General features: G+C 33.4%; 2 protein-coding genes across 2 annotated transcripts; both read right to left on the bottom strand.

Moving 5' to 3' along the window:
- Positions 1 to 378: 378 nt before the first annotated feature.
- On the bottom strand, positions 379 to 3,286 carry LOC136775716 (uncharacterized). The gene is made up of 9 exons (XM_066730767.1): positions 3,042 to 3,286; positions 2,744 to 2,935; positions 2,116 to 2,190; positions 1,937 to 2,017; positions 1,641 to 1,841; positions 1,417 to 1,547; positions 1,107 to 1,305; positions 750 to 819; positions 379 to 682 (listed from the first exon to the last, which is right to left on the bottom strand). Exons 1-8 carry the CDS (start codon positions 3,111 to 3,113, stop codon positions 805 to 807), a joined length of 966 nt encoding a protein of 321 aa, XP_066586864.1. The 5' UTR covers positions 3,114 to 3,286; the 3' UTR covers positions 379 to 682; positions 750 to 804.
- A 1,826-nt stretch (positions 3,287 to 5,112) lies between these two features.
- LOC136772975 (uncharacterized) lies at positions 5,113 to 14,095 on the bottom strand. The gene is made up of 9 exons (XM_066726271.1): positions 13,951 to 14,095; positions 13,655 to 13,873; positions 13,293 to 13,568; positions 12,896 to 13,186; positions 12,649 to 12,798; positions 12,477 to 12,576; positions 12,327 to 12,394; positions 11,834 to 12,231; positions 5,113 to 5,178 (listed from the first exon to the last, which is right to left on the bottom strand). The coding sequence occupies exons 1-9, from the start codon at positions 14,093 to 14,095 to the stop codon at positions 5,113 to 5,115; spliced, it is 1,713 nt and encodes a 570-aa protein (XP_066582368.1).
- Positions 14,096 to 25,815: the final 11,720 nt, after the last annotated feature.

Below are 25,815 nucleotides of genomic sequence, written 5' to 3'. Positions count from 1 at the left end.
CGCCCAAATCAACCAAACCTTTAAACTGCATGGTCTTACGATCAAATGATGTATTCTCCATAAGCTTCATTTCATCAATTAGAATTGCACCTAAAATCATTATTAGTTAAAATTAGGGCTATTACAATAAATAGTGCTTCATTGAAAACACAGTGAATCGTTAACAATCAAATATATCTGTAAGTTTTATGCTGTTGTCGAATAAGGAATTATTTTTATATGCAATTATTATGACCTAGTCCATTTGTGAATAAGCATCAAGAATATCATTATTTTAATGAAGACAATAATAACAATAAATTGTTATACCGCGTCTCTCCTCTTGCGGAAGCTGAATAGCTTTTTCCTTCATTGATCGAAAAACACTGTCGTGGAAACCATATGAGCTTGATATTTTTTCAATATATTTTCGGATTGTATTTATATGAGGTAAAGGCAAAATATTATGGTTACGAAGATGTTCGTATAATTTTCTACTTTTTATACGCATTAATAAACACTCATATATCCATTGCTTCGTGTAACGTATTCCATTTTTTGGCGTTTCGGCTGCTAAAAAGTATGTTCTTACTATATCTTGCTGTTCTTTGCATAAATTTTTTATTTTTTTTTCTATCAAATCATTATCGCTTTCTAAAAATTGATGATGCATTATAGAAATTTTTTTTTTCATTTCACTCATCTGAAACACATGAAAGGAAATTTTGCATATATGTATTAAAAAGGCCTCTAAAGTATATATGCACTACCTTTTCACAAGTCTTTGATATATATTTCAATATTACATTCAATGACGACATATCTTTAAACATTGAATTTCTGAAAATTTCAAATATATCATATCTTTTATTACTAAAATATGAGCGATTAAATTTTACATTTTTCATCATATAATTTATTTTAATGCAAAATTTAAATGATAACTTCATAGTAATCAAAGATATATTCATTATGTAATACATTGATTTATTGAAAAATTTGAACCTAAAATTGTTAACTTCAATAGTCTAAAAATGTAAAATGAGTTTGGTGTATGTTTGTGCTAGATTTTAAGAAGTAAAGATTGACAATTTAAATAAATTTTTCTTAAAACTACATCACTTTACCTTAGAAATTAATCTCTTAATTCTTTGGTTTGCCACTTTTAGAGCTCTGGTTTTATCCATAAGCTTTTGTTTTAGAAGAGTTAGTTTATGACCATTCAATTTTTCTCTCAGCAAAATTTTATGTTTATCAATTGCACATTGTTTACATCTTCGATTACGAGATGTTAATGTTATATATGTTGCACAACTTGTGGAATAACTATATATATGAACAAAAAATTAAATGAGTTAAAATAACTATAAATTATATATTTATTGACTGCATTTGTAAACTAAATTATAAAAATATAAGAACTACAAAAATAGTTACCCTTTGCTATCCCCTATACCCTGACACAATAATAACGGTGAAATTTCTTTTATATTCTTTAATATATCACTAAGAGATTCAACATTGACTAAACCTGATATATTAACCATTTTCTTATTTGCTATATACAACTGCAATTAAAATTATAATTAGTGATTTATTAGGAAAGCTATACACACTATTATAACAATTGAAATATGTAAGAATATATAAATCATTGTTACCTCAGTAGTTGTGTCTTCATGAATAATTAGACTTTTTATATTTTCACTTTTTTCTGACATATTTAATATTGTCAGCTGATTACAAATAATGAAGGAAGTCCATTCTGTAGGAAGCTGATCACATATTTGCCTTTGAAGATTTCTTAAATCTAAACATTTAAAGGATGGAGACAGTGCTATCAATGGCGGTACATTCATATCCTACAAAAAAACTGTTTGTAGCTAGTACTAATCTTGTTATTTACCTTTATTTGATTTAACACAACTGCTTTTTTTAAATATATACAAATACCTACTTCACTAGGAAACAACTCCAACAATGGAATACTTTCACTTTCATTATTTTGCGAATCCATTATTGATACATCATTTGTAGTCTATAAAAAATTAAATGACACAAGACCAATATAGGAAAAAGAATTCAATTATTAATCCTAAGAAATCGTTATTGCTTAATATTATAAAAATTACTTACACTAATAACTGAACTTGTTTCAGATATGTCAGATGTTTTGCCTCCAATTTTTTTTGTACTTATGTTACCTACAATCTAAAAAAAACTTTTAACATTTGTATTTATTTATTTTTTTTTGGTTTAGTTTGGTTTGAACTTGTATATTCTAAAAAGATGTCTTATTTAATATTCAATGTTAGTATTTCTGTCGCAGTACTAATAATCATGTATTATTAGAAAAGTAGAAAAGTTGTAAATTACACTATAAACTTTATTGCAATGAGTCAAGGTTAAATTTGTTTTAGTGATATCTATCATTTATTAGAGAAGAATTTGTTTATTAAAGAGAGAAAATCAGCCCTTGTTAAAATGCTATAAAATGCTGGATAGAATCTATCTCGTTCTATCAAAAAAAGATTAATTCTGTCCAATATTTTACAGCATTTTATCAAAGGAGACAATATTAATTTTGGTTGTCTTATTCTAATAACAATATGTCAATGAGAAAGTTAATTTAACTTTAACTCTTACCAATTAAAAAATTATCGGTTTTTGTGCCAAATCAAATAATACATTTTTGTATACAACATATATATAGATTGCTTATAATAAACTTTGGATACTGATACCTAAATTTTTTATTAAATACCTTAATGGGCACTGACGTAGGTGATAATCTAGGTCTAGCCTTCTCTATAATATTATAAGATCCATCTGGCATTAAAGTCTTATATGATCTCAAGATATCGTCTTCTTTAAAATGAAGCTCACATACATAATTATTATTACATAGTGATGTATAACCCATTGCAAGTCTCCACTCATTCCTTCTTTCAGAATTCTATGAAAGATAAATAAATGAATTATAATGATGTTGAGTAATAAAGATGAGAGTTATACATATACTAAATATTGTGCTCATGTTTATGTTTGTTAATAATACATACCTTTGGAACCTTAAAAAGTGACCTAATTTGGTTTTTATCTCTTTTGCAATTGGGGTAACAACAACAGCGCATATTGCTAGAAAATATATATTGTAACAGTGGAAAAGGTTAAATATTTAAAATTCACAAATTTCATAAAAAATCCAGTATATAAAATAATTAAGAAAGTATTATTTGAGGGCAAAGAAGCAACGACGAGTACATCAAGCCACCTCAACTGGCTCAATTCCCTCAAATTCAGGCGATCATCCGTCATGTCATCACTAAAATGTGGAATAGAACAAGTGAGTCACTGTGTATATAAGTATTTGATGAAAATATACATATACATATGGGTACACTAATAACACTTGCGCCACGGGTGGCAGAAATTATAATTATATTGTAAGTCAAGTAATGGGCACAAGCTCATACCCCAGAGTTGAATCTCCTTGTGTAGTCTTCATGGTTATATCTGAGAATAAAAGTTCGAAGACAAATGTACGAGGTAAAAGAGTATTTATTCAAAATAAATTAAAATTATACAAAATTTTACAATATTTACACAAAGAACCGCTTAGACCAAGAAAATCGACTTTCTAGGGAATTTGTCGTCGTCAGATTCTAGGGAATTTCGATATACGAATATTCCCAATAACCGTAGAGACTCGAATTCCCCAGAAAGGAACGCGGACTTAGACACTCCCTGCCTGGACAATTTTTCCTAGGGTATTCCCTAGTAAAATCCCCAGCCACGGGAGGAAGCGAAGTAGGAGAGGTGGATTTAGGGAAGGGGAAGTCCCCTTACCCCTCAGCCCCTTCTCCCAGAGCTATGGTGGCTCCGAGCCACCCCAACCCCTTGGGTGAATCTACCCCTCCCACTACCCGATTCGTCGAGAGCCCTGGATTTGAGGGTCGGAACACTGGGTCCGAGGTAGTCCTCGGAGGCAGTGTGGAGGGGAAGGAGAGGGTTGGACTTCTCCCGGGCAGTCCCCGGAGAAATTTCCCTTAGGAGGGAGGAAATGCCGCAGAGGGGTAGTCCCCTCTTGGTTGGCAGTGGGTGGTGGGTGATACTTACCAAAGTATGTACCCGTAGAGTTCGCCGGTGGAGGCGCTCTTTTGAAGGCCGTGGAGGCGCTGCCGTTGAGGCGTCAAAAATAAAGCCTAGAAGGCGTCAAAACCTGCTGCTGTTGCTGCTGCTACGCTGCTGTCGAGCAAGTGTTGGGGTGCGATGGGTCCTTATCAAGGACCCATCTATATAATTACGCGACACTAATCTTGCCAGCGAGAGAGCTGCCGCGGGCGCTGGCCACCTAGTGGCCAAGCGCGCAAGTAGTGTCGCTTCGCGGTCGCGACGCGCCAGGGCCAGAAGACGCGCAAGCGCGCCGCGGAGAGAGAGACAGATAGAGCGGCTAGACGCTGTCGGTCTAGCCGTCTATTGTGAGCGCAATAGAGATGGGAGATATAACAGAGAAATGCGGAATCTACTTCGCAACATTTTCTGCTCCTCCCAATCTCGAACAATTTTGTATTTGTAAAATCCTCCATATATGATAGTAATTCCTAAGCTAGAAAACCAAAAAAATATGAGTGTGACTGTACATACATGTGTAATATCACCCTACAATCTCTTTAAGATATAAATTAAAATGTAATTCATGCTTAAAAGTCCAAAAATCTTTTTGGAATCAATTTTCCTACAATTAATTATTTTTTGCATTTGCATTTCAAACACAAAGTATAGTGATCTTACATTGTCACAAGCACTCGTAAGAATTGCAATAGCTGAAATATGCTTTCCATGAAATTGGTTGATGGCATGGCAAGATTTAAGAAGAAAAATGTAATTGTTCTTTTAATAAACAATAATTATAAACATGAATTATCTAAAGTGTCAAGTAGTACCCAAGAAATTAGTAGTATTATACATAGACAATATTATAAAAAAATTTAAGAAAAATGCAATGTATGCAAAAATTTGCTGTTCTACAGAAAAGTGACCGTTGAACAAATAATGAAAATGATGTTCAAGAAACTGTACTCACCAAGTACAAAATGTACCATATGAGAAATATTGAAGAGAAATGTACCTTTATCCTTGTATGTCACTTTCAAACCAGCCACTATCTCCAAACATATATTCCCTGGATAGATTATTCTGTAAAAATTCATATCGTTCATCTCATATTAGCTTTAAAATGATGAACCACAAGAAATTCACACTACGCACAACAACATTTTCTTCTTAATACACTAAGTTGGAAATAGATATAAATAATGACATTTTATTGGTACTGCATTGCCAACTGCTTGATTAGCTCCTACGCAGTGACTCAGAAATGATTTAGTCAATGACCATTGAACATTGAAAAAGCATTTCCACTTTAACAATTTTGAGTGATGCTATGTATTTTGTAAAAATGATATCATTACAAAAAAAATCACCTTACATTGTGAAAGGAATTTATTTAAAGTTCTGGTATTATACTATATATGACATGTTAGTATTTTCCAATGCTATCACTATTATTCCTTCAGGATGTCACTGCGGCACTCTCCTAAGTTGTGTCTTTATGTACATTTTTTGAGATAATTTTCTCTCATGAATGAGCTTTAATTCTCATCATTCAAGCGAAAAATTAACCAAAATGTAACACTAATAAATAACACAAAACACCACACAGCTAATCTGTTTTGACAGGTACTGCTCCAAAACTTCTTCATCTTATTTCTAATGGGCTTTGCTTTCCCAGCAATTACCCAATGCTCCAAAACTTGCAATACCATGCAAACTGCAAACCGCCCATTGGCAAAGGCAGACACACATACCGCCACGAGCACCACGTGGCAACGCATAGCGCGTGGTAGAAATGGCAACGTTGCACTTTCAAATCTCTATTCTTATTCACAATAACTCTATAGGCCCGGTAGCAAAATTGGCCCAAACGACGTAAAAATGACTAAATTTCATGACATTTTTAGAAAATCCAGGTACGAAGATTACTCAGAAGTAAATCAATGATTATATTCGTACAATCTTTATCCCAATTGTGTAAAAATTGCTATGGATTTTGTTGGCAAGAGATAGCATGATTTTTTACCGTCGGCAAACAGTTCGAAAATTCTATGCATTTCACTGTATTATGATTTACCAAAATTCATCCACAAGTTCAATTGATAAATGGCTGGGATTCATTCGAAAGTGCAGGATAATGACTTGATGCCATATTTTTTTCAAAATTTTTTATTCAAAAAGAGAGAAGAAAATTAAGAATTAAGCCGCTATAAGCATAGTAATGTTGGGAGCACGGCAGAGTCACACAAGTGTGTGTGCGTCCGTGAGCCTAAACACAAGCGTCAGCTATGTCTATGCTACTCTTATTTACAGCAATGCCATGCTTGCGGTGCGCTTTCGACTTCTTCTCTATTTATCAGATGGAGGATGAGTTAGTAAATTATGCAAACATTATCAATCCACTGCAATTTCGTGCTTTATCCAATGAGACAAGCCACTTGTCGATGGTAGGTCTGGATAAATGTTGAGAAATCGAAAAAGAGTCGAATGCTAGGCAACATCGGACTGTACGGCCAATGGTGAAAATCACGCAAACTTTTGCCAAACAGAAGAACTGTATTTCTTATCCGATTGTGATAAAAATTTTACGAATATAATCCTTTTTTTATTTCAGAGTGATCTTCGTTCTTGGATTTTTAATAAGTGTAATAGTTTTTTGGCTATTCACGTTAGAAGTTATGAGTGCGCAACGACAAAAGCGAGTCAAACGGTGACCGGAGTTGCCGCGCACTCCCGACTTCTACCGCAAATAGCTAAAAAACTGTGTCACTTATTAAAAATCTAAGAACGAAGATCACTCTGAAATAAAAAAAGGATTATATTCGTAAAATTTTTATCACAATCGGATAAGAAATACAGTCGTTCTGTTTGGCAAAAGTTTGTGTGATTTTCACCATTGGCCGTACAGTTCGATGTTGCCTAGCATTCGACTCTTTTTCGATTTATCAAAATTTATCCAGACCTACCATCGACAAGTGGCTTGTCTCATTGGATAGAGCATGAAATTGCAGTGGATTGATAATTTTTGCATAATTTAGTAACCCATCCTCTATCTCATAAACAGAGAAGAATTCGAAAGCGCACCGCAAGCATGGCATTGCTGTAAATTAGACTAGAATTGCCGTAGCTGAGACGCTAGTGTTGGCCTCATGGACGCACACACACTTATATGACTCTACCGTGCTCCCAACATTACTATGCGTATAGTGACTTTATTCTTGATTTTCTTCTCTCCTAAGGGATAAAAAATTTTGAAAAAAATATAGCATCAAGTCACTCTCCTGCATTTTCGAATAATCCCAGTCGCTTGTCAATTGAACCTGTGGATGAATTTTGGTTAATCATAATACAGTGAAATGCATGGAATTTTAGAACTATTTGCCAATGGTAAAAGTTACGCTATCTCTTGCCAAACAGAACGGCTGTAATTCTTACCCGATTAGCATCTAAATAGTACTAATATAATCCTTTATTTATTTCGAAGTGATCTTCGTTCACGGATTTTCAATAAGTGTCATAGCTTCTTTGCTATTCACATTAGAAATGGCGAGTGAGCGACAACTCCGGTCACCGTTGGACTCCCATTGTTCGTCGCGCACTCGTGACTTCTAACGTAAATAGCGAAAAAACTAAGACAATTATTGAAAATCCAAAGACGAAGATCACTCTGGAATAAACCAAGGATTATATTCGTACAATTTTTATCACAATCGGATAAGAATTGCAGTCGTTCTGTTTGGCAAGAGATAGCGTGATTTCTACCAGCGGCAAACAGTTCGAAAATCGTTCACATTTTACTGTATTAAGATTTACCAAAATTCATTGACAGGTCCAATTGGTAAGCGGTTGGGATCATTCGAAGGACAGAATAATGACTTGATGCTATATTTTTTTCGACATTTTTGATCATTTAGGTGACCAGAAAATCAATAATAAAGCCGCAATACGCATGGTAATGTTGGGAGCACGGCAGAATCACACAAGTGTGTGTGTGTCCGTGAGCCAAACACTAGCGTCAGCGTGTCTGAGTTGCTCTTATTTACAGCAACGTGACACGCTTGCGGTGCGCTTTCGACTTCTTCTCTATTTATCAGATGGAAGATGAGACAATTAACATATGAAAAAATTGTCAATGCATTGCTGTTTCACGCTCTTTCCAATGATCCTGGATACTCGTGAATTGAAGCAGTGGATTAATTTTGGTAAGTGATAACATAATGAAATGTAGAGAAGATTCAAACTGCACAGTCCACGATAAAAATCATGACATCTCTTGCCAAAAAAAAACATGGTAAATCTTACACGATTGGGATACCAATAGTACGAATATAATCCTTGATTTATTTCTGAGTGATCTTCGTTCACGGATTTGCAATGAGTGTGATAGTTTTTTTACTATTTACATTAGAAGTGGCGAGTGAGCAACAACTCCGGTCACCAGTTGACTCGTTTTGTTTGTTGCGCACTCGCGGCTTCTACTGCAAATAGCAAAAGAAATGTGACTCTTATTGAAAATCCGTGAACGAAGATCACTCAGAAATAAATCAAGGATTATATTTGTACTATGTTTATCCCAATCGTGTAAGATTTACCGTGGATTTTTTTTGGCAAGAGATATCATGATTTTTACTGTCGACCGTGCAGTTCGAAACTTCTTTGCATTTCACTGTATTATCATTTACCAAAATTAATCCACTGCTTCAATTCGCGAGTATCCAGGATCATTGGAAAGAGCGTAAAACAGCAATGCATTGACAATTTTTTCATATATTAATTGTCTCATCTTCCATCTGATAAATAGAGAAGAAGTCGAAAGCGCACCGCAAGCGTGTCACGTTGCTGTAAATAAGAGTAGCTCAGACACGCTGACGCTAGTGTTTGGCTCACGGACACACATACACTTGTGTGATTCTGCCGTGCTCCCAACATTACTATGCGTATTGCGGCTTTATTCTTGATTTTCTGGTCCCCTAAATGATCAAAAATGTCGAAAAAAATATGGCATCAAGTCACTCTCCTGCATTTTCGAATAATCCCAGTCGCTTGTCAATTGAACCTGTGGATGAATTTTGGTTAATCATAATACAGTGAAATGCATGGAATTTTAGAACTATTTGCCAATGGTAAAAGTTACGCTATCTCTTGCCAAACAGAACGGCTGTAATTCTTACCCGATTAGCATCTAAATAGTACTAATATAATCCTTTATTTATTTCGAAGTGATCTTCGTTCACGGATTTTCAATAAGTGTCATAGCTTCTTTGCTATTCACATTAGAAATGGCGAGTGAGCGACAACTCCGGTCACCGTTGGACTCCCATTGTTCGTCGCGCACTCGTGACTTCTAACGTAAATAGCGAAAAAACTAAGACAATTATTGAAAATCCAAAGACGAAGATCACTCTGGAATAAACCAAGGATTATATTCGTACAATTTTTATCACAATCGGATAAGAATTGCAGTCGTTCTGTTTGGCAAGAGATAGCGTGATTTCTACCAGCGGCAAACAGTTCGAAAATCGTTCACATTTTACTGTATTAAGATTTACCAAAATTCATTGACAGGTCCAATTGGTAAGCGGTTGGGATCATTCGAAGGACAGAATAATGACTTGATGCCATATTTTTTTCGACATTTTTGATCATTTAGGTGACCAGAAAATCAATAATAAAGCCGCAATACGCATGGTAATGTTGGGAGCACGGCAGAATCACACAAGTGTGTGTGTGTCCGTGAGCCAAACACTAGCGTCAGCGTGTCTGAGTTGCTCTTATTTACAGCAACGTGACACGCTTGCGGTGCGCTTTCGACTTCTTCTCTATTTATCAGATGGAAGATGAGACAATTAACATATGAAAAAATTGTCAATGCATTGCTGTTTCACGCTCTTTCCAATGATCCTGGATACTCGTGAATTGAAGCAGTGGATTAATTTTGGTAAGTGATAACATAATGAAATGTAGAGAAGATTCAAACTGCACAGTCCACGATAAAAATCATGACATCTCTTGCCAAAAAAAAACATGGTAAATCTTACACGATTGGGATACCAATAGTACGAATATAATCCTTGATTTATTTCTGAGTGATCTTCGTTCACGGATTTGCAATGAGTGTGATAGTTTTTTTACTATTTACATTAGAAGTGGCGAGTGAGCAACAACTCCGGTCACCAGTTGACTCGTTTTGTTTGTTGCGCACTCGCGGCTTCTACTGCAAATAGCAAAAGAAATGTGACTCTTATTGAAAATCCGTGAACGAAGATCACTCAGAAATAAATCAAGGATTATATTTGTACTATGTTTATCCCAATCGTGTAAGATTTACCGTGGATTTTTTTTGGCAAGAGATATCATGATTTTTACTGTCGACCGTGCAGTTCGAAACTTCTTTGCATTTCACTGTATTATCATTTACCAAAATTAATCCACTGCTTCAATTCGCGAGTATCCAGGATCATTGGAAAGAGCGTAAAACAGCAATGCATTGACAATTTTTTCATATATTAATTGTCTCATCTTCCATCTGATAAATAGAGAAGAAGTCGAAAGCGCACCGCAAGCGTGTCACGTTGCTGTAAATAAGAGTAGCTCAGACACGCTGACGCTAGTGTTTGGCTCACGGACACACATACACTTGTGTGATTCTGCCGTGCTCCCAACATTACTATGCGTATTGCGGCTTTATTCTTGATTTTCTGGTCCCCTAAATGATCAAAAATGTCGAAAAAAATATGGCATCAAGTCACTATCCTACAGTTTCGAATGATCCCAGCCGCTGGTCAATTGAACCTGTGGATGAATTTTGGTAAATCATAATACAGTGAAATGCATAGAATTTTCGAACTGTTTGCCGACGGTAGAAATCACGCTATCTCTTGCCAAACAGAACGACTGCAATTCTTATCCGATTGTGATAAAAATTATACGAATGTAATCCTTGGTTTATTCCAGAGTGATCTTCGTTCTTGGATTTTCAATAATTGTCATAGTTTTTTCGCTATTTATGTTAGAAGTTACGAGTGCACTACAATTCCGGTGACCGTTCGACTTGTTTTGTTCGTTGCGCACTCCTGACTTCTAACGTAAATAGCGAAAAAATTATTACACTTATTGAAAATCCTTGAACGATGATCACTCTGAAATGAATGGAGGATTATATTCGTACCATTTTTATCAAAATCGGATGATAATTACCATCGTATTTTTTGGCATAAATTTGCGTGATTTTTACCGTCAGCCGTGCATTTCAATGATTTTTCATTATTAGAACTAATCCATAGTTTTGATAAAAATGATAATTTTTATTGTGGCCAAGAAAACCAAATAAAAATTGCAGAATTATCATAGAAAATTATCTACTCTCCCCTTCTTTTCCCCTCAATCCTTTCAGCGCAGGCAATACATTGCCGACCGCGGAGTGGGGAGATAGGAGGAGAGTGAAAGGTGGGTTCGCTTCCCCTTAGTTGCTGGAGTGGGGAGCCAAGCTAAGTTACGATGTTCTCTCTGCTTTGCCGGCTTTGCGTAAAATTTAACAAATTCTTCAAATCTTGCGCCAAACGAAACGGCCTCATTTCTTGACCGATTTTCATGTTTATGGACTTTTTGAACTCGCAAGAAAATTATCTAGTAATCTCCGTTGGCCGATTTTTAAAAAAATGAAAAACTAAAAAATTGAAAAAAAAAAAAGTGGAATTTGAAAAATCGGCCAACGAAGATCACTAGATAATTTTCTTACGTTTTCAAAAAGTCCACAATCGTGAAAATCGGTTAAGAAATGAGGACGTTTCGTTTGGCGCAAATTTCGCTCTGTAATGTCGATATACGGATTCCCCTTAGAGCCTTTCGGCAAATTTATAAAGTCTTGTACAATCTTTTCTTCTCTATGACAAAATTCTAAGTGACGAGCAATTTTGCACACTAACTTATTGCAAAATAAACAGTTATGCTTTTTGTTTTTTTCACTTTGCAAATGTAATTTATCATCGTTTGGAGCTCCAACTTTTACATTATTCAATACTTCATTCACAAACAATTCTTTTCTATCTGTATAATCTATCTCTGCGTTAATGATATCCTCAGAGCAGGTTTCATTTACATTATTCTTATTAATACGTCTTTCACTGATAGAATCACCTACAAAGCAAAAAGAAATATATTTGTTGTGTGTATATATATATATATATCCGTGTGTGTGTTTACTGTAGAAATGGATATTAACAGTTACGTACAATCAACTATTCTTGTCGAACTAACAAGAGGCTTAGTTTTTTCTGTAGAATCCTTCAAATTTTCTCCACTATCGATATGAAAAATATATAAAGTAATTAATATATGATCTTATTAGAAATCAGCAGTAACACATAATAGAAGAAAGTTACCTTTTATTAGTATCAGTTACAATCAATTCTTTAACTTTGCTTTCTGTTTCTGACTGAAGGTTTGGAATATCCATATCAAGTGTATCAAACAACGATCTCTCTATTAAAATAATAAAAGGTATTAGTAATTTCAGCTTACAATAATACATATTTTATGACATCAAATAAATACCGTTATCTGAAAGTCTAAGACCTGTAAAATTGGATTTCACATCTTCAAACACTATTGATTCATCGAACATGCTAATATTTAAAATAATATTATCACAAAGATCAGTAAGTGGTACTACATCTTTCTTTTGATTTGTTAATTCAACACATTCTACAAAATAACAAATATTAATATATATATATATATATATATATATATATGCAATTAAAAATAAAAAAACAATAACTTTCAAAAATTCTATTCTTACCATTATTATCAATGTCAATATTTTCATCTCCAGGATTAATTATATATGATACATCTGGCTCAATAAATTTAAGTAAAGAAGTATCATTACTTCCAGAGACAAGGTTTTTATTGTTCGACACCAAAGATAAGTCTGATTTATTCAGCCGTTGAACTGTTTCTAATTGCACAATCTCTTCAAAGAATTGGTCAGTGTTGCAAACATTTGAATTTGTTTCCAATATAGATTTTTCCTCCTGGTTGAATACCCCTTGGACACTATTTTTTTTATTCGCAAACCCTTGTGGTTCAACTTTATAAATGAAACCATACACCAAAAATATTTAAATAGTTAAGAGGAAGAATTAAATAAGAGACTAAATTTCACACTTTTAATATATATGCAAACATGCAGGTACCTTTACTTTCAGTGCTAATTGTTTGATCTCCATGTTTAATTACATGTTGTACGCTTGCAATAACCTGTTTGGGGGTAGAAGTGTGATTACTCTCAAACACAGGTTCTACATTGTTTGAAACCAAGGAAATGTTTGATTTGTCAAGCCCTTGAATATTTTCTAACTGCATATTTTCTGCGAAGCATTGACTTGTGTTGAAGACATTGGTATGTGTTTTCAGAACAGATTTTTCCTCCTGGTTAAATATCTCTTCCATATTTTCTTTGTTCGCAAGCCCTGGATAGTTCAATTTGTTAAGAGTAATATTGTATATAAAACATTTACATATATTTATATAATTTAGATATGTAGTTAAAAAATACCTTTATTTTCATTAGTATCGTTATTTTGTAAATCAGAATTAATTTCATATGACGTCTTACTCTTAATAAATTTAGTTGCAGATTTGCTAATGTCTATAATAATATCATCACCAGTATCTTTCTTAACTTTATTTTTTTTCTTCGATCGTTCATTACACTTCTCATTTCTTGATTTAGCTTGCAACATTAATTTTTTCTCTTTCAATTTAGCAAGGTCACCTATTGGAATATTTATATTTGAATATATTTCATTCTTACAGTTTATTTTTAACTTTAATATAACTTAAGATGCTTACCACTTGTTTGCAATAGATAACCACCGTATACGCAGCCATTGGTATACTTTACAGTACATTCTTTAGTTTTGCTATTCACTTTAAGCACTTTGTTTTTATTACAAATATATAGTGATTTATCGTCAAATCGAATTAACACATACATATTTTCAATAATTTTAATACAAACGCATATAAAAATATGAATAAGCTACCATAGCTTCAGCAATAATAAGAATAGTAAGGAGCGCCTGGCAACTGTAGGACTTCTTGCGCGGGGAGAGAGCTAGTACTAAACGAAAACAACATACGAACCGTTCGTATCAAAAAAAGGTCAAGCAATGTTTTCATAACGATACATTTGAATGATTTGTATATTACCCTACATTTTTGGCCAGTGAAGCTTTTTTAAAAACAAACACGTTATTTATATATTTTAGATTCCATACAAATCAATTTCTGCTTTTATTATAATTTATTATTTCTAACGATTAAAAAATATATGTATCTTCTTAATATGAAGAATGTACCGTTTTATTGGAAGAATAGGAAAAATCGAATTAGAGCATTAAGAAGGCATTTTATTACACTTAATAAAAGCTAAAATTAAGGAAATTTTTGTTTGTCTAAATTTTACAGATATGTAATTTTTTTAACAACGTGTTTTCATTTCTATCATTTTGATTTGCATATACGTTCCTACAAAGACCTTCAGGGTGAGATCTCACGGCCTAAAAATTATCGTGCTTGGCTCGCAGTAAATAGTGAGAGGAACACGACGCGACTGACAGTCGCAACACATGTTCCATTCACTACTTGCCGCAAGCCAGACGTGAAAGTTTTCAGGCCGTGAAATCCCAACCTTAGACTAATAATTAAAATGTATAGCTAACAAAGATTTTTTACAGAAATATGTGTTAATCTAGAAGAACGCATGTATTCTATAAGATTTTAATTTTCAAGAATCTGAAAACTTTTATATTTTTCCAGAGAGTACAGTACTCTAAGAATATTCTCACTACTGCTAAATGTCATTCCTGTATAATACACAGTATATTCGAATGTATCAGTGAAACACTATATATAGAATGAAGAATTCATATAGTGTGTCGTAAAACGCTTAAGATTACCTTAAAAATAAGTGCATAATTTAGTTTATTATATATTTTATTATTTATTCATGGATGTGTGTATATGAGACTGCAAAATCTATCACTATCAAACGGCTTTCAGGCTTCTATAAAATAATATAATTATTATAAAATTATATAATTAAAACATAGCTCGAATGTAATAATTCTCTTTTGAATTACTTATAACAAATTTTAAATAAATTATGTAGGTACTTCATATATATTATATATACGTATATAATATATATGCTTTATACGTATAAAAGTATATATCTGCATATTTAATTAAATATGGTATTATTAGATAGGTAGATAAGGGACAGTACCTATAACCAACTATCTGAAAAATTTAAATTTGTGGGTACGTCCTTATATGAGACCGTCTATTAATTGAAAAAGTGAGGACTGTCCTTACTTATACCAGATGTCGGTCTAACTACCGTTTTGTACAAGTATTTGTTCCTGTATCTACCCGATTAGACATATATATATATTGATATAAGTTTAATTATTAGTTTAATTGTAAAACATTTAATTTTATATATTTGTATAAATTGATGTTTATTTCCTTCATTTTTTATATATTTGTATATCAGATCAATTATAAGTTTTTATCATTTATATAAATTTTATGTATATTTGTTTAATTATAAGTTTAATTGTAAAAACATTTCATTTTATATATATATAAATAAATTCCGTCTGTCATGTAACTCTTCTACCAATTGTTTCTTCTCCTCACTTCCCATGACTATTCCACTACGTATTATGTTTACACTAGCTCATCAATCACTGGCGGTAATATAAGTTTCTTTAGAGCATAATTCCAATCATTTTCTCTTTTCTTCTCATTGGCAGTCGTGATTTCCTCTTTTTGATGCTCATTAGAGATATAATTTGCAACAATTTTCAATCTACCATACACATCTTTCCGTAATGCCTCAACTTTTCGATCCAATTTATTTTCAATATAATCGACTTTATCATTCAATTGATTAATTCTTTCACTAATATCATTAATTTTTTCATCAATTTCATCAATTTCATCACTTTTTTTCAGCAGAGTTGTAACTTTTTCCTCAAGGCGGTTACCTTTTAGGTAATAGTGAGTTAGCTTTTCACTGTATTCAAACAATTCCCTCATTAAGCTATCACGTACAGTCATCGAATTACGTAACAGAACAGCCATATTCACAGCACTTGTCTCATCAGTAACATCACATTCTAAGTTTGAAATTATTTTCTTCTTGGCATTAAATGCATTCCTTTTTTTATCAAACTTTAACGTATCATTGTCAATTTTGTGTGAATAATTTCTCACTTTACCGGTATTGAAACCAGATCCGAATTTATTTATCGACATAGTGAAGTAGCACGTTGAACTAAGAAAACCTTGAAACTGCAATCTCTTTTATAAGATACATAGGTTTAGTAACAGCTAGGACTTAATAAGTCGTCCTAGCAAAAATGTTAATATTTCTGAAATTGATGTAAAATTGTTATTCTCCCCAATAGGGGAGACTATTAAAATTGTATCCTTTTTATTTAAAGGATATTTTGTAATCCGATGCATAGGTTTAGTTAAAGCCATGCAAAGTTATAATTCCATGCTCGATGGAAAGTTAATTCCTTGCACGATATCAGCAACTTATCACAATAGCTATCTACAATTTAACTAACGAGAAAAGGGGGGATTGCGGTAGCCACCTAGCGGCAATTACTGGTACTATCAATTAATTTGAACTAGTTCACCCGTGTGTGTAATTACGTAATATTAAAATACCATTAGCGCGAAAGAAGATTAAGGAAGGCAGTCACCTAGCGGTGACTACTGGAACTAGCAATTAACTCAACCTAGTTTATCTGTGTAGCAGAGTCGGAAATAGTTAGGCTACGTAAGGTAACTAACCATCGACTTCGAAGGGTGAAAAAACCTTCCCTCAACTAGGGCCCCGTAGGATAACTTAGGTCCCCGTAGGATAACTAACCAACGGTACCATAGGGTGAAAAATACTCCCTCCCTAACCAAACCCGGTCCCACTATAAGACCTTCCAACTGTGACATAGGGTGAAAAATACCCCCTACCTAACCAAACTCGGTCCCACTATAAGACCTTCCAACTGTGACATAGGGTGAAAAAAACCCCCACCCTCCCTAACCAAACTCGATCCCACTATAAGACCCTTTCCTTCCTCATCCCCACCACTACCATACTAAGAGAGTCTTATGCCCACCCATCCCCCTTCCACACCACAAAACAGCTTCCCCCACTCCCTGTCATCGGAACCGCATAGCTCCTCTACTATAGTACAATTGCATTCGTCGAAACTATTGTATCGCAATTTAACTTCTACTCTGGTCTCTACATTTTCAGATTTCTAAATATCCAACGTAACAATAATAGCTATTATGGTCGGATTGAAGTGATTACACTGCACAAGCGTTGGCATTATACAAGTACATTTTTCATACATTCAGCATTGGCAGCTGATAAGAAGCAATTACATCCAGTTGCTCTATAATACAACTCTAAGAAAACATTCGACATTTAATAGTATAATTGCATTCGTCGAAACTATTGTATCGTCATGCAATGTTTACTCCAGATTATACATTTCCAGATTTCTAAATATCCAACGTAACAATAATAGCTATTATGGTCGTATTGAAGAGTTGACACTCCACAAGCTTTGGCATTATACAAGTACATTTTGGTTATATTCAACATTGGTACCTGATAAGAAGCAATTACATCCATTTGCTCTATAATGCAAGTCTAATAAAACATTCGACATTTAATAGTACAATTGCATTCGTCGAAACTATTGTATCGCAATTTAACTTCTACTCTGGTCTCTACATTTTCAGATTTCTAAATATCCAACGTAACAATAATAGCTATTATGGTCGGATTGAAGTGATTACACTGCACAAGCGTTGGCATTATACAAGTACATTTTTCATACATTCAGCATTGGCAGCTGATAAGAAGCAATTACATCCAGTTGCTCTATAATACAACTCTAAGAAAACATTCGACATTTAATAGTATAATTGCATTCGTCGAAACTATTGTATCGTCATGCAATGTTTACTCCAGATTATACATTTCCAGATTTCTAAATATCCAACGTAACAATAATAGCTATTATGGTCGTATTGAAGAGTTGACACTCCACAAGCTTTGGCATTATACAAGTACATTTTGGTTATATTCAACATTGGTACCTGATAAGAAGCAATTACATCCATTTGCTCTATAATGCAAGTCTAATAAAACATTCGACATTTAATAGTACAATTGCATTCGTCGAAACTATTGTATCGCAATTTAACTTCTACTCTGGTCTCTACATTTTCAGATTTCTAAATATCCGACGTAACAATAATAGCTCCTATGTTCGGATTGAAGTGATTACACGCACAAACGTTGGTATTATACAAGTACATTTTTGTTACATTCAGCATTGGCAGCTGATAAGAAGCAATTACATCCATTTGCTCTATAATGCAAGTCCAAGAAAACATTCGACATTTAATAGTACAATTGCATTCGTCGAAACTATTGTATCGTAACGCAACGTCTGCTCTGGATTCTACATTTTCAAAATTTGAAACATCCATTATAAAAATAAGAGCTACTATGGTTAGATTGAAGAGATTACACTCCAAACTCATCTTAATCATGCTATATTTTAATTGTAAATTACGAAATGAATATTTTCTTTTAAAAAGTATAAATAATCATATTTTTGGTTTTATCTTATGCTAAATGAATTAGCTTGCAAGGATAATATATAAGTTGATCAAATTTAGTTTTATTGGGGATATGTTATGGAAAAAAAAGAGGAAACCAATTTATTTGGTAAAACGCATTATATGAAAAACTGGGAAAATTTGATAATGTGATTTTAATATTTGTTTAAAATAAGAAAGTTAATGAGACAGTAAAAGTGATAATGATTTGTAATACATAAGACAATTCTAGAAATAAAAAATTTCTTAATACAAATTATTATAATGATAATTTATGATGACAAAAATGATTTTAAAGAATTAAATGTATAAATAAAAATAAAAATTATATGCTTCAAAACAACTCTTTAAAGTGATGATGAAGGTACGTTCCTAGATGTACTGCAAGTCCTTGAATCTAAAATGCGGTTTATGCTGTAAGTAGGGTCAATATTTTAGCTTTCATTAAATACATTCTCCTTCAAGTTAAGCTTTTAATACTTTGCATAGTGTTTCTAGGGTGATACTAAAAAACTTATAATATTTTGGTTTCATAATACATTTAACAATAAAGAATTTTCAATTGTGAATTATTTTAATATGGTCAACTAGGTAATATACAATATTTTACCACCATCGTGCAAAAACTCTTACGTACCGGTTATATCTAATCATGTACGTTATTTGTAAACATTGGAGATAAAAGCTTGACTCTTTTATTATTCAATTCTATTGTAAATAATTTTTTTTATAAACGATATTAAGATATTTATAAATTGTTAGTATCAGTACTGCGTCGGCTATCTAGAAACTCAATCTGTAAATACGAAATAGAAAGTAGCGTCTTTAAATTTAATCGATTTCGTTAAACAGTTAGCTGTATTATATGTTTTTTTTTTTTTTTTTTTTTTTTTTTATTTTAAAGCTTTCAAACATACATAAAACTATGTTTATATAGCTTACAATTAGTAATCACTTATTACTGTTTAAAATTTATACACAACTGTCAGTTTAGTTATATTAGACTAACTCAGATACATAATTTATGAATTTTAACAAAATGAAAAACAATTTTAAACGCAGAAATATTTGGTTTGGCTAGAAACGACGATATGCAATAAGGAGAGAAAAATCGTTTGTTCCTAAGGTTCTTCAACATGGTCGCTCTCCCTTCTTCAGTTATAGGACAGTTCCATAGAACATGATCAATATCCTGTTCCTCAGCACCACAGATGCAACTTTTATCCTTAATGAACCCGATCCTAGATAATGAAGAACTACAGTGATAGTGGTTAGATCTAAGCCTACAAATCAGAGTTATTAGTTTTCTAGGAAGGTTATAAGAGTAAAACCAGGGAACAGAACTAGGTTTATGGAAAAACTTAAAGTATATACTTCCTTTGAGCTTAGCTTCATTTAGAAGATGAACTAAATTATGTCTCCTAGCTTCTCTTTTAAAAAGGTTTTTAAAATCAGAGAAGGGAGCTTTAACAGTTTCAACTCCAGTTGGTATGACATTCATAGCTGCATCTTTTGCTAAACCATCAACCTTTTCATTCTGCCAAATGCCTTTATGGTATGGTACATATATAAATGATATATTTTTGGGGGAAGTATTGGTGAAAGAGGATGAGGGTGAGAGTAAGGATATTTGATTGTTGTAGATAGCCAATTTTAGTTGTTTTAGGTAAGGATGATAGTCACCTCTAAGAGAGGACCTAGAGTTTAAAGCCAGAATGGCACTTAACGAGTCTGAAAATATTCGTATGTTATGAGCTTCTTGTTGATCTAGCGCTATTTTAGTTGCCTCATATAGGGCATAACACTCAGCTGTGAATACTGAGGCTGCTGGACATAATTGAAACTTCCTTTCAATATTAAGCTCAGGAGAAAAAAGGGCCGACCCTACACCGTTAACTCCACCACAACCACTACCAATTGAAACATTGGTATCGTCACATACCTCACCAGTATTATTATTTAATTTACTACCATCAGTGAAAATAGTCAAAGATGAAGACTCAGGGGAATCAATATTATCGTAATATTCAAGAAAGGCCAATTTTGAGCAGGGATCACGCTTGATCTTTAAACCAGATTCAACGTCAAAGTCGATGGTACCAATAAGGGCAAAATAGTCCTGTAAGGAAGGCTTAAAATTGTTATAATTAAAGATGTCCTGTACAAGGGTTTCAAGTTCCAACCAAGCTTTAACAACAGTGGAGTGTTTTATCTTACGGGAGTTCTGAAGAATCCTAAAATCAACGTCCTTAATAAGGGAGTAAGTATGTGAACGTTTAAAAGAGATGAGCTTGATTAAATAATTTTTAGCCAGGATCATGGATCTCTCCTTAATAGAAAGTAGCTTACTTTCACCAAGGAGGACATTAGTGGGAGTGCTAATTCTAAAGCCAAAAATGATCCTTAGAGCCGCAAACTGAATTCTTTCCAAAAGAAGTGCTTTCCCACTATGATTAGGATAAAATATAAAACTGTTATACTCTATGATTGGTCTAATATAGCTTTTATAAATAGTGAGGAGAGTCTTAGGATCAGCTCCCCATTGTATACCACTAATATATTTGATAATATTTAGTCTTTTAAAACATTTAGCTCTAACATACTCTATGTGCTCTTTGAAAGTTAGCTTATAATCAAAATATATACCTAGAAACTTAACTACACCAGAAGATTTAATATCAAGAGATCCAATTCGAATTGAAGAAGACCCAGGAGAAATTTTTTTATTGTTGAAATGTAAAAGAGCGGACTTAGAAGGAGACAATTCCAACCCAAGAGACCGTAAATTATTTCCTACAATCATTATAGATTTTTCCAATTTGGCTTTATCAACAATCATATTAGAAACAGAACAGTACAAGACAATATCGTCAGCAAATTGAAAATCATAGATACCTACCCCAATATTTTTAGTAATATCTCTAACGTAAAGTATGTAGAGAAGGGGACTCATAACACCTCCTTGAGGAAGGCCCTTATGTCCCGTGAATATAGTTTCAGCACTGCTAGCTGGATCTAACAGAAAAACCTTTCTTTCGAAAGTTAAGAATTTTACAAATTTAATTAAATTTAAGGGACATCCAATATCAGCCAGTTTGGACCATAAAATAGACGGAATGACCTCATCAAATGCACTTTGTACGTCTAGGAAACAAGCTAGAGTTTCCTTATTTAGTTGAAAATCCTCTTGTACCCTGAGAGTTAGTCCAACTAGATTATCCGATACCGACAAATTGTTACGAAAACCTGACTGTGTAGGAGGAAGGAATTCATTCAACTCAACATACCAAAGAAGTCTGTTTTTAACCATCCGTTCAAAAACTTTACAGATGCAGGAGGATAAGGAGATTGGGCGAACACCATCAGAATCACACTTCCTGATGAAGAAAAGGTTATAATTATTCCATGACTCAGGAAAGGTGCTATTTTTGTACATAATGTTGAATAAATTTAGAAGTTCATGTTTGTATGTGCCAGGAAGATACTGAATGGATCTATAGTCAATTAAGTCCCTACCAGGGGCTGACCCAGGCCTACAACCATTAAGAGCAGCATTGAATTCTAGAATAGTGAATTCATTGCTAAGAAAGCTGTTTTCTCTACAAGTAGGAAGATAATTAGGGTTTATAGGAACATAAGGAGGGAAAAGCTTTTCAGTAGCGCCATTAACCATGTCAAAGAATTTCGAAGCGTTAAAAGATTGGGTGCAAGTACTGACAGGCTTAGTCCATTTGTTTCTAAAAATCTTGCACATCCTCCAAACATAGTCTCTGTCCGAATTAAAGTTGAGGCTGGTGGTAAACTTTCTGAAACAAACTTTCTTTTTGTGTTTAAGCATCTTCTTACAAACAGCTACAGACTTCTTGTAAGCAATAAAATCTTCTGTCAATTGCGTATGTTTCCATTTTTTAAAACAGGCTTTCCTAATTCTGACATATTTATCACAATCGGTGTCCCACCAAACCACAGGACACTTGTTAGCTTTAAATTGACCGAACTTCCTAGGAGGAGTACATTGAGTAATATTCTCAGCCATATGTTGAACAAAAACTTCATATTTTTCATTTAACTCATTCAAAGTATTAAGGGTAGTAAACAGATCAGTATAATTACTATTCAATTTAACTTCATAAGCAGCCCAATCGGTCTTCTTGCTGGATAGTCTCTTCTTACAAGGCCTATATATATTCCTTTCCCCAGAAATATTTATATTAATGGGAAAATGATCAGATCCCCATGTATCCTCCCCGATATTAATCTCTATGAAACTAAGTAGATTATTTGTAGCCAAAATAAGGTCAATGTTTGAAAGCTTGTTTCTGTAGAAGTCAACATGTGTATAGCTATCCGTGTTGACTATAGTCAGATCTGAATCTTCTAAAGCGTTATAGAGCCTCAGTCCATTAGCATCAGAGGAAGAACAATTCCATGAGATGTGATGTGCGTTAAAGTCCCCCATGATAATAGTAGAGTCATAAGAGGATAAATTGGTGATCTCGCGATTCCATTCATTCTGAGAAAGAATACAACCAGGTCTTCTGTAGACTCCTATTAGTCTGATGATCGGCTTAAAATTTATTAGTTCCACACCACAATATTCAATTTTTTTGTTGTTGCAACTAATGTTTGTAAGAACTTTAAAGTGAAGGGATTTCTTGATAAAAAAAATGATTCCTCCTCCAGACTTTGGTTCAGAATCAGAATCAATTGATCTATCTTGTCTAAAATAGTTATATCCTCGGTAATCCAACTTATTTTGGGACTTTAACCAAGTTTCCACACATATAAATATATCAAAATTGTGTATAAGCCCCTCTAATTCTTCTTTATGCTTTAAAATGCTTCTTGAGTTCCAAAAGATACACGATATGTTTCTGCACTTAGTATTTATATTTTTATTTTTATTATTATTATGTATATTTGCACTATCCATTGAATATTGTATTAGTATTAAAGTATATATGAGGTATTACAATTTTATGTTTGGGAAGGAAAGGTAGTTATAGTATCTAAATCCATGTCACTGTTAGTATCAATATCAATATTATTGTTATCACCATGGCTGTCAGCATTACCAGATAAGGACTTATCTATCTCAACAGAACTTGTGTCCTTATTCCCAACGTTGTGGTTATCAATTTTCTTAATTATTCTTGTAAAGAGGTTTTTGGATGACCTGTCTTCAAGGTGAGGATAAATCTCCCTAAGCATAGTTGCAAATTTATCAAAATCGTCTGTAAACTCCTGAACCATCGGAATAATATTGCTACGTCCTTTGGCCCGTTCAATAAAGGAAATGAGCCGATTAAAGTTCAAAAGATATAGCTGTTTCTGAAAGTTGTCGTCAACCATGCTCTTAACACAGAAGAGGTTTTTTGGTATGTTGATTGCTCCGTCTTCGCCGGAGTCCTCACTCTGACTCAAATTTGGAGTGATAGTGCCTTTTTTCAGTTTCTTATTATTGTTCTTTTTTTTTTAATGTTAATGCTATTAGTACTAATAGTAATATTTTTGCAAGGTGACTTAGGGGCTTCTGAAGTCACAACTGAAGGCGCTGTATCAGTGGTTATAAGTGCCTTTGTCATGAGGTCAGTATTATTATCGCTTTCCATTACATTAATATCGCAGTTGTCCGTATCTTTAATGCTATTATCACTAGTCACTTTTGAAGCTACTGAGTTAGAAGAGGAAGATAAAGGTCTCTTAATGCCAGCTGTTACCTTGTTTATAGGCATGATGCTAGGTAAGGCAACAGTAGTTTGGTCATTAGTACTTGAAGGTGAACCCTGTGTACACTGCTTAGCCAGATGATTTTCACTTTTGCAAATGAAACAAATTGGTTTATCAGTGGATATATAAATCCAGAAACTAGATCCCTCAAATAATAAGGAAATATTATTTGGCAATTTATGTAGATCATTCGGGTGAATAAAAACTTGTCTCCTAAAACTCAGTACATGAGAGTATTGGGATTCATCATGCCCATCTCTAATATAGGAGATCTTGGAAAGCAACGGAATATTGAGCTTAGTAAATTCCTCTTCGATTACGTAGCCCGGAATTATAGGGCAAACATTTGATAATATTACTCTAATTGATTTCACTATCAGAGGACGTATAGAAATGTTATGATTACCAATGATAACAGATTTACGATTGGTGGTTAAAGTATCCACAGTATTCTTATTAGTAAGGAAAATACATACTCTATTATTGGAAATTCTAGAGGCAAATTTGATGTTGGAAGGCCCAACTAAGGACCCTACTGTAGAAATATACTCCTTTATGGAAATGTTATCAATGGCATCCAATATAATAGCATCCTCCTTTTTTGGCAATTCTTGATTCTGGATCACTCTAGCATAGCTCGTCGAAGCCTTAGAAGAAGAGGAATGGGAATAGGAATTTCCGCTATTTCCAACCTCTTCAACATCAGTATCAGTAATAACTTTATGTGTTGGAAGTGTAGAAACTTGACTATTCCGACTAGGAGATGTATTTTTCCCCACGGAATTTCCATTTATTAAGGACATTTTATCTTATAGTGACACTGCACAGCAGCGCGTAAGAAAGGTCTCCAGTTCAAAAACCAGAGATAATTTATAATAATTATCACTTATCACTCTCACTATATAATGAATAAGCAAAGCTTGTAACTCAGAATTAATAAATTAATTATTTTCATTATTCATAACTCGTAAACACACTTGAAATTAGAAATTAGAATAGGTAACAGTGTAGGTATAGGCAGAGGTATCAGACCAGACCACAATCAAAACACGTCCGTCTCAGACCAATATCCCTGGTAGACTCCTGTATTATATGTTGTGAGGCACGTGGGTGAGCCCACGGATTTTTAATTAAGTGAGTCCATGCAATAATCGTTAGACGCTCGCAATTACATAAATTATTGTTTGCTTATAGATGTTTCGAAAGAAAAAGGAAATCGAAAAAACATAATTATATATATATATATTCTTTTAGGGGATATATTAG

The sequence above is a fragment of the Prorops nasuta genome, unplaced genomic scaffold (genome assembly GCF_024137725.1).
Source record: "Prorops nasuta isolate Cenicafe-Biocafe unplaced genomic scaffold, Cenicafe_Pnas_1.2 PNAS00001, whole genome shotgun sequence".
Classification (NCBI taxonomy): domain Eukaryota; kingdom Metazoa; phylum Arthropoda; class Insecta; order Hymenoptera; family Bethylidae; genus Prorops; species Prorops nasuta.
This window is presented reverse-complemented; position numbering and strand designations above follow the sequence as displayed.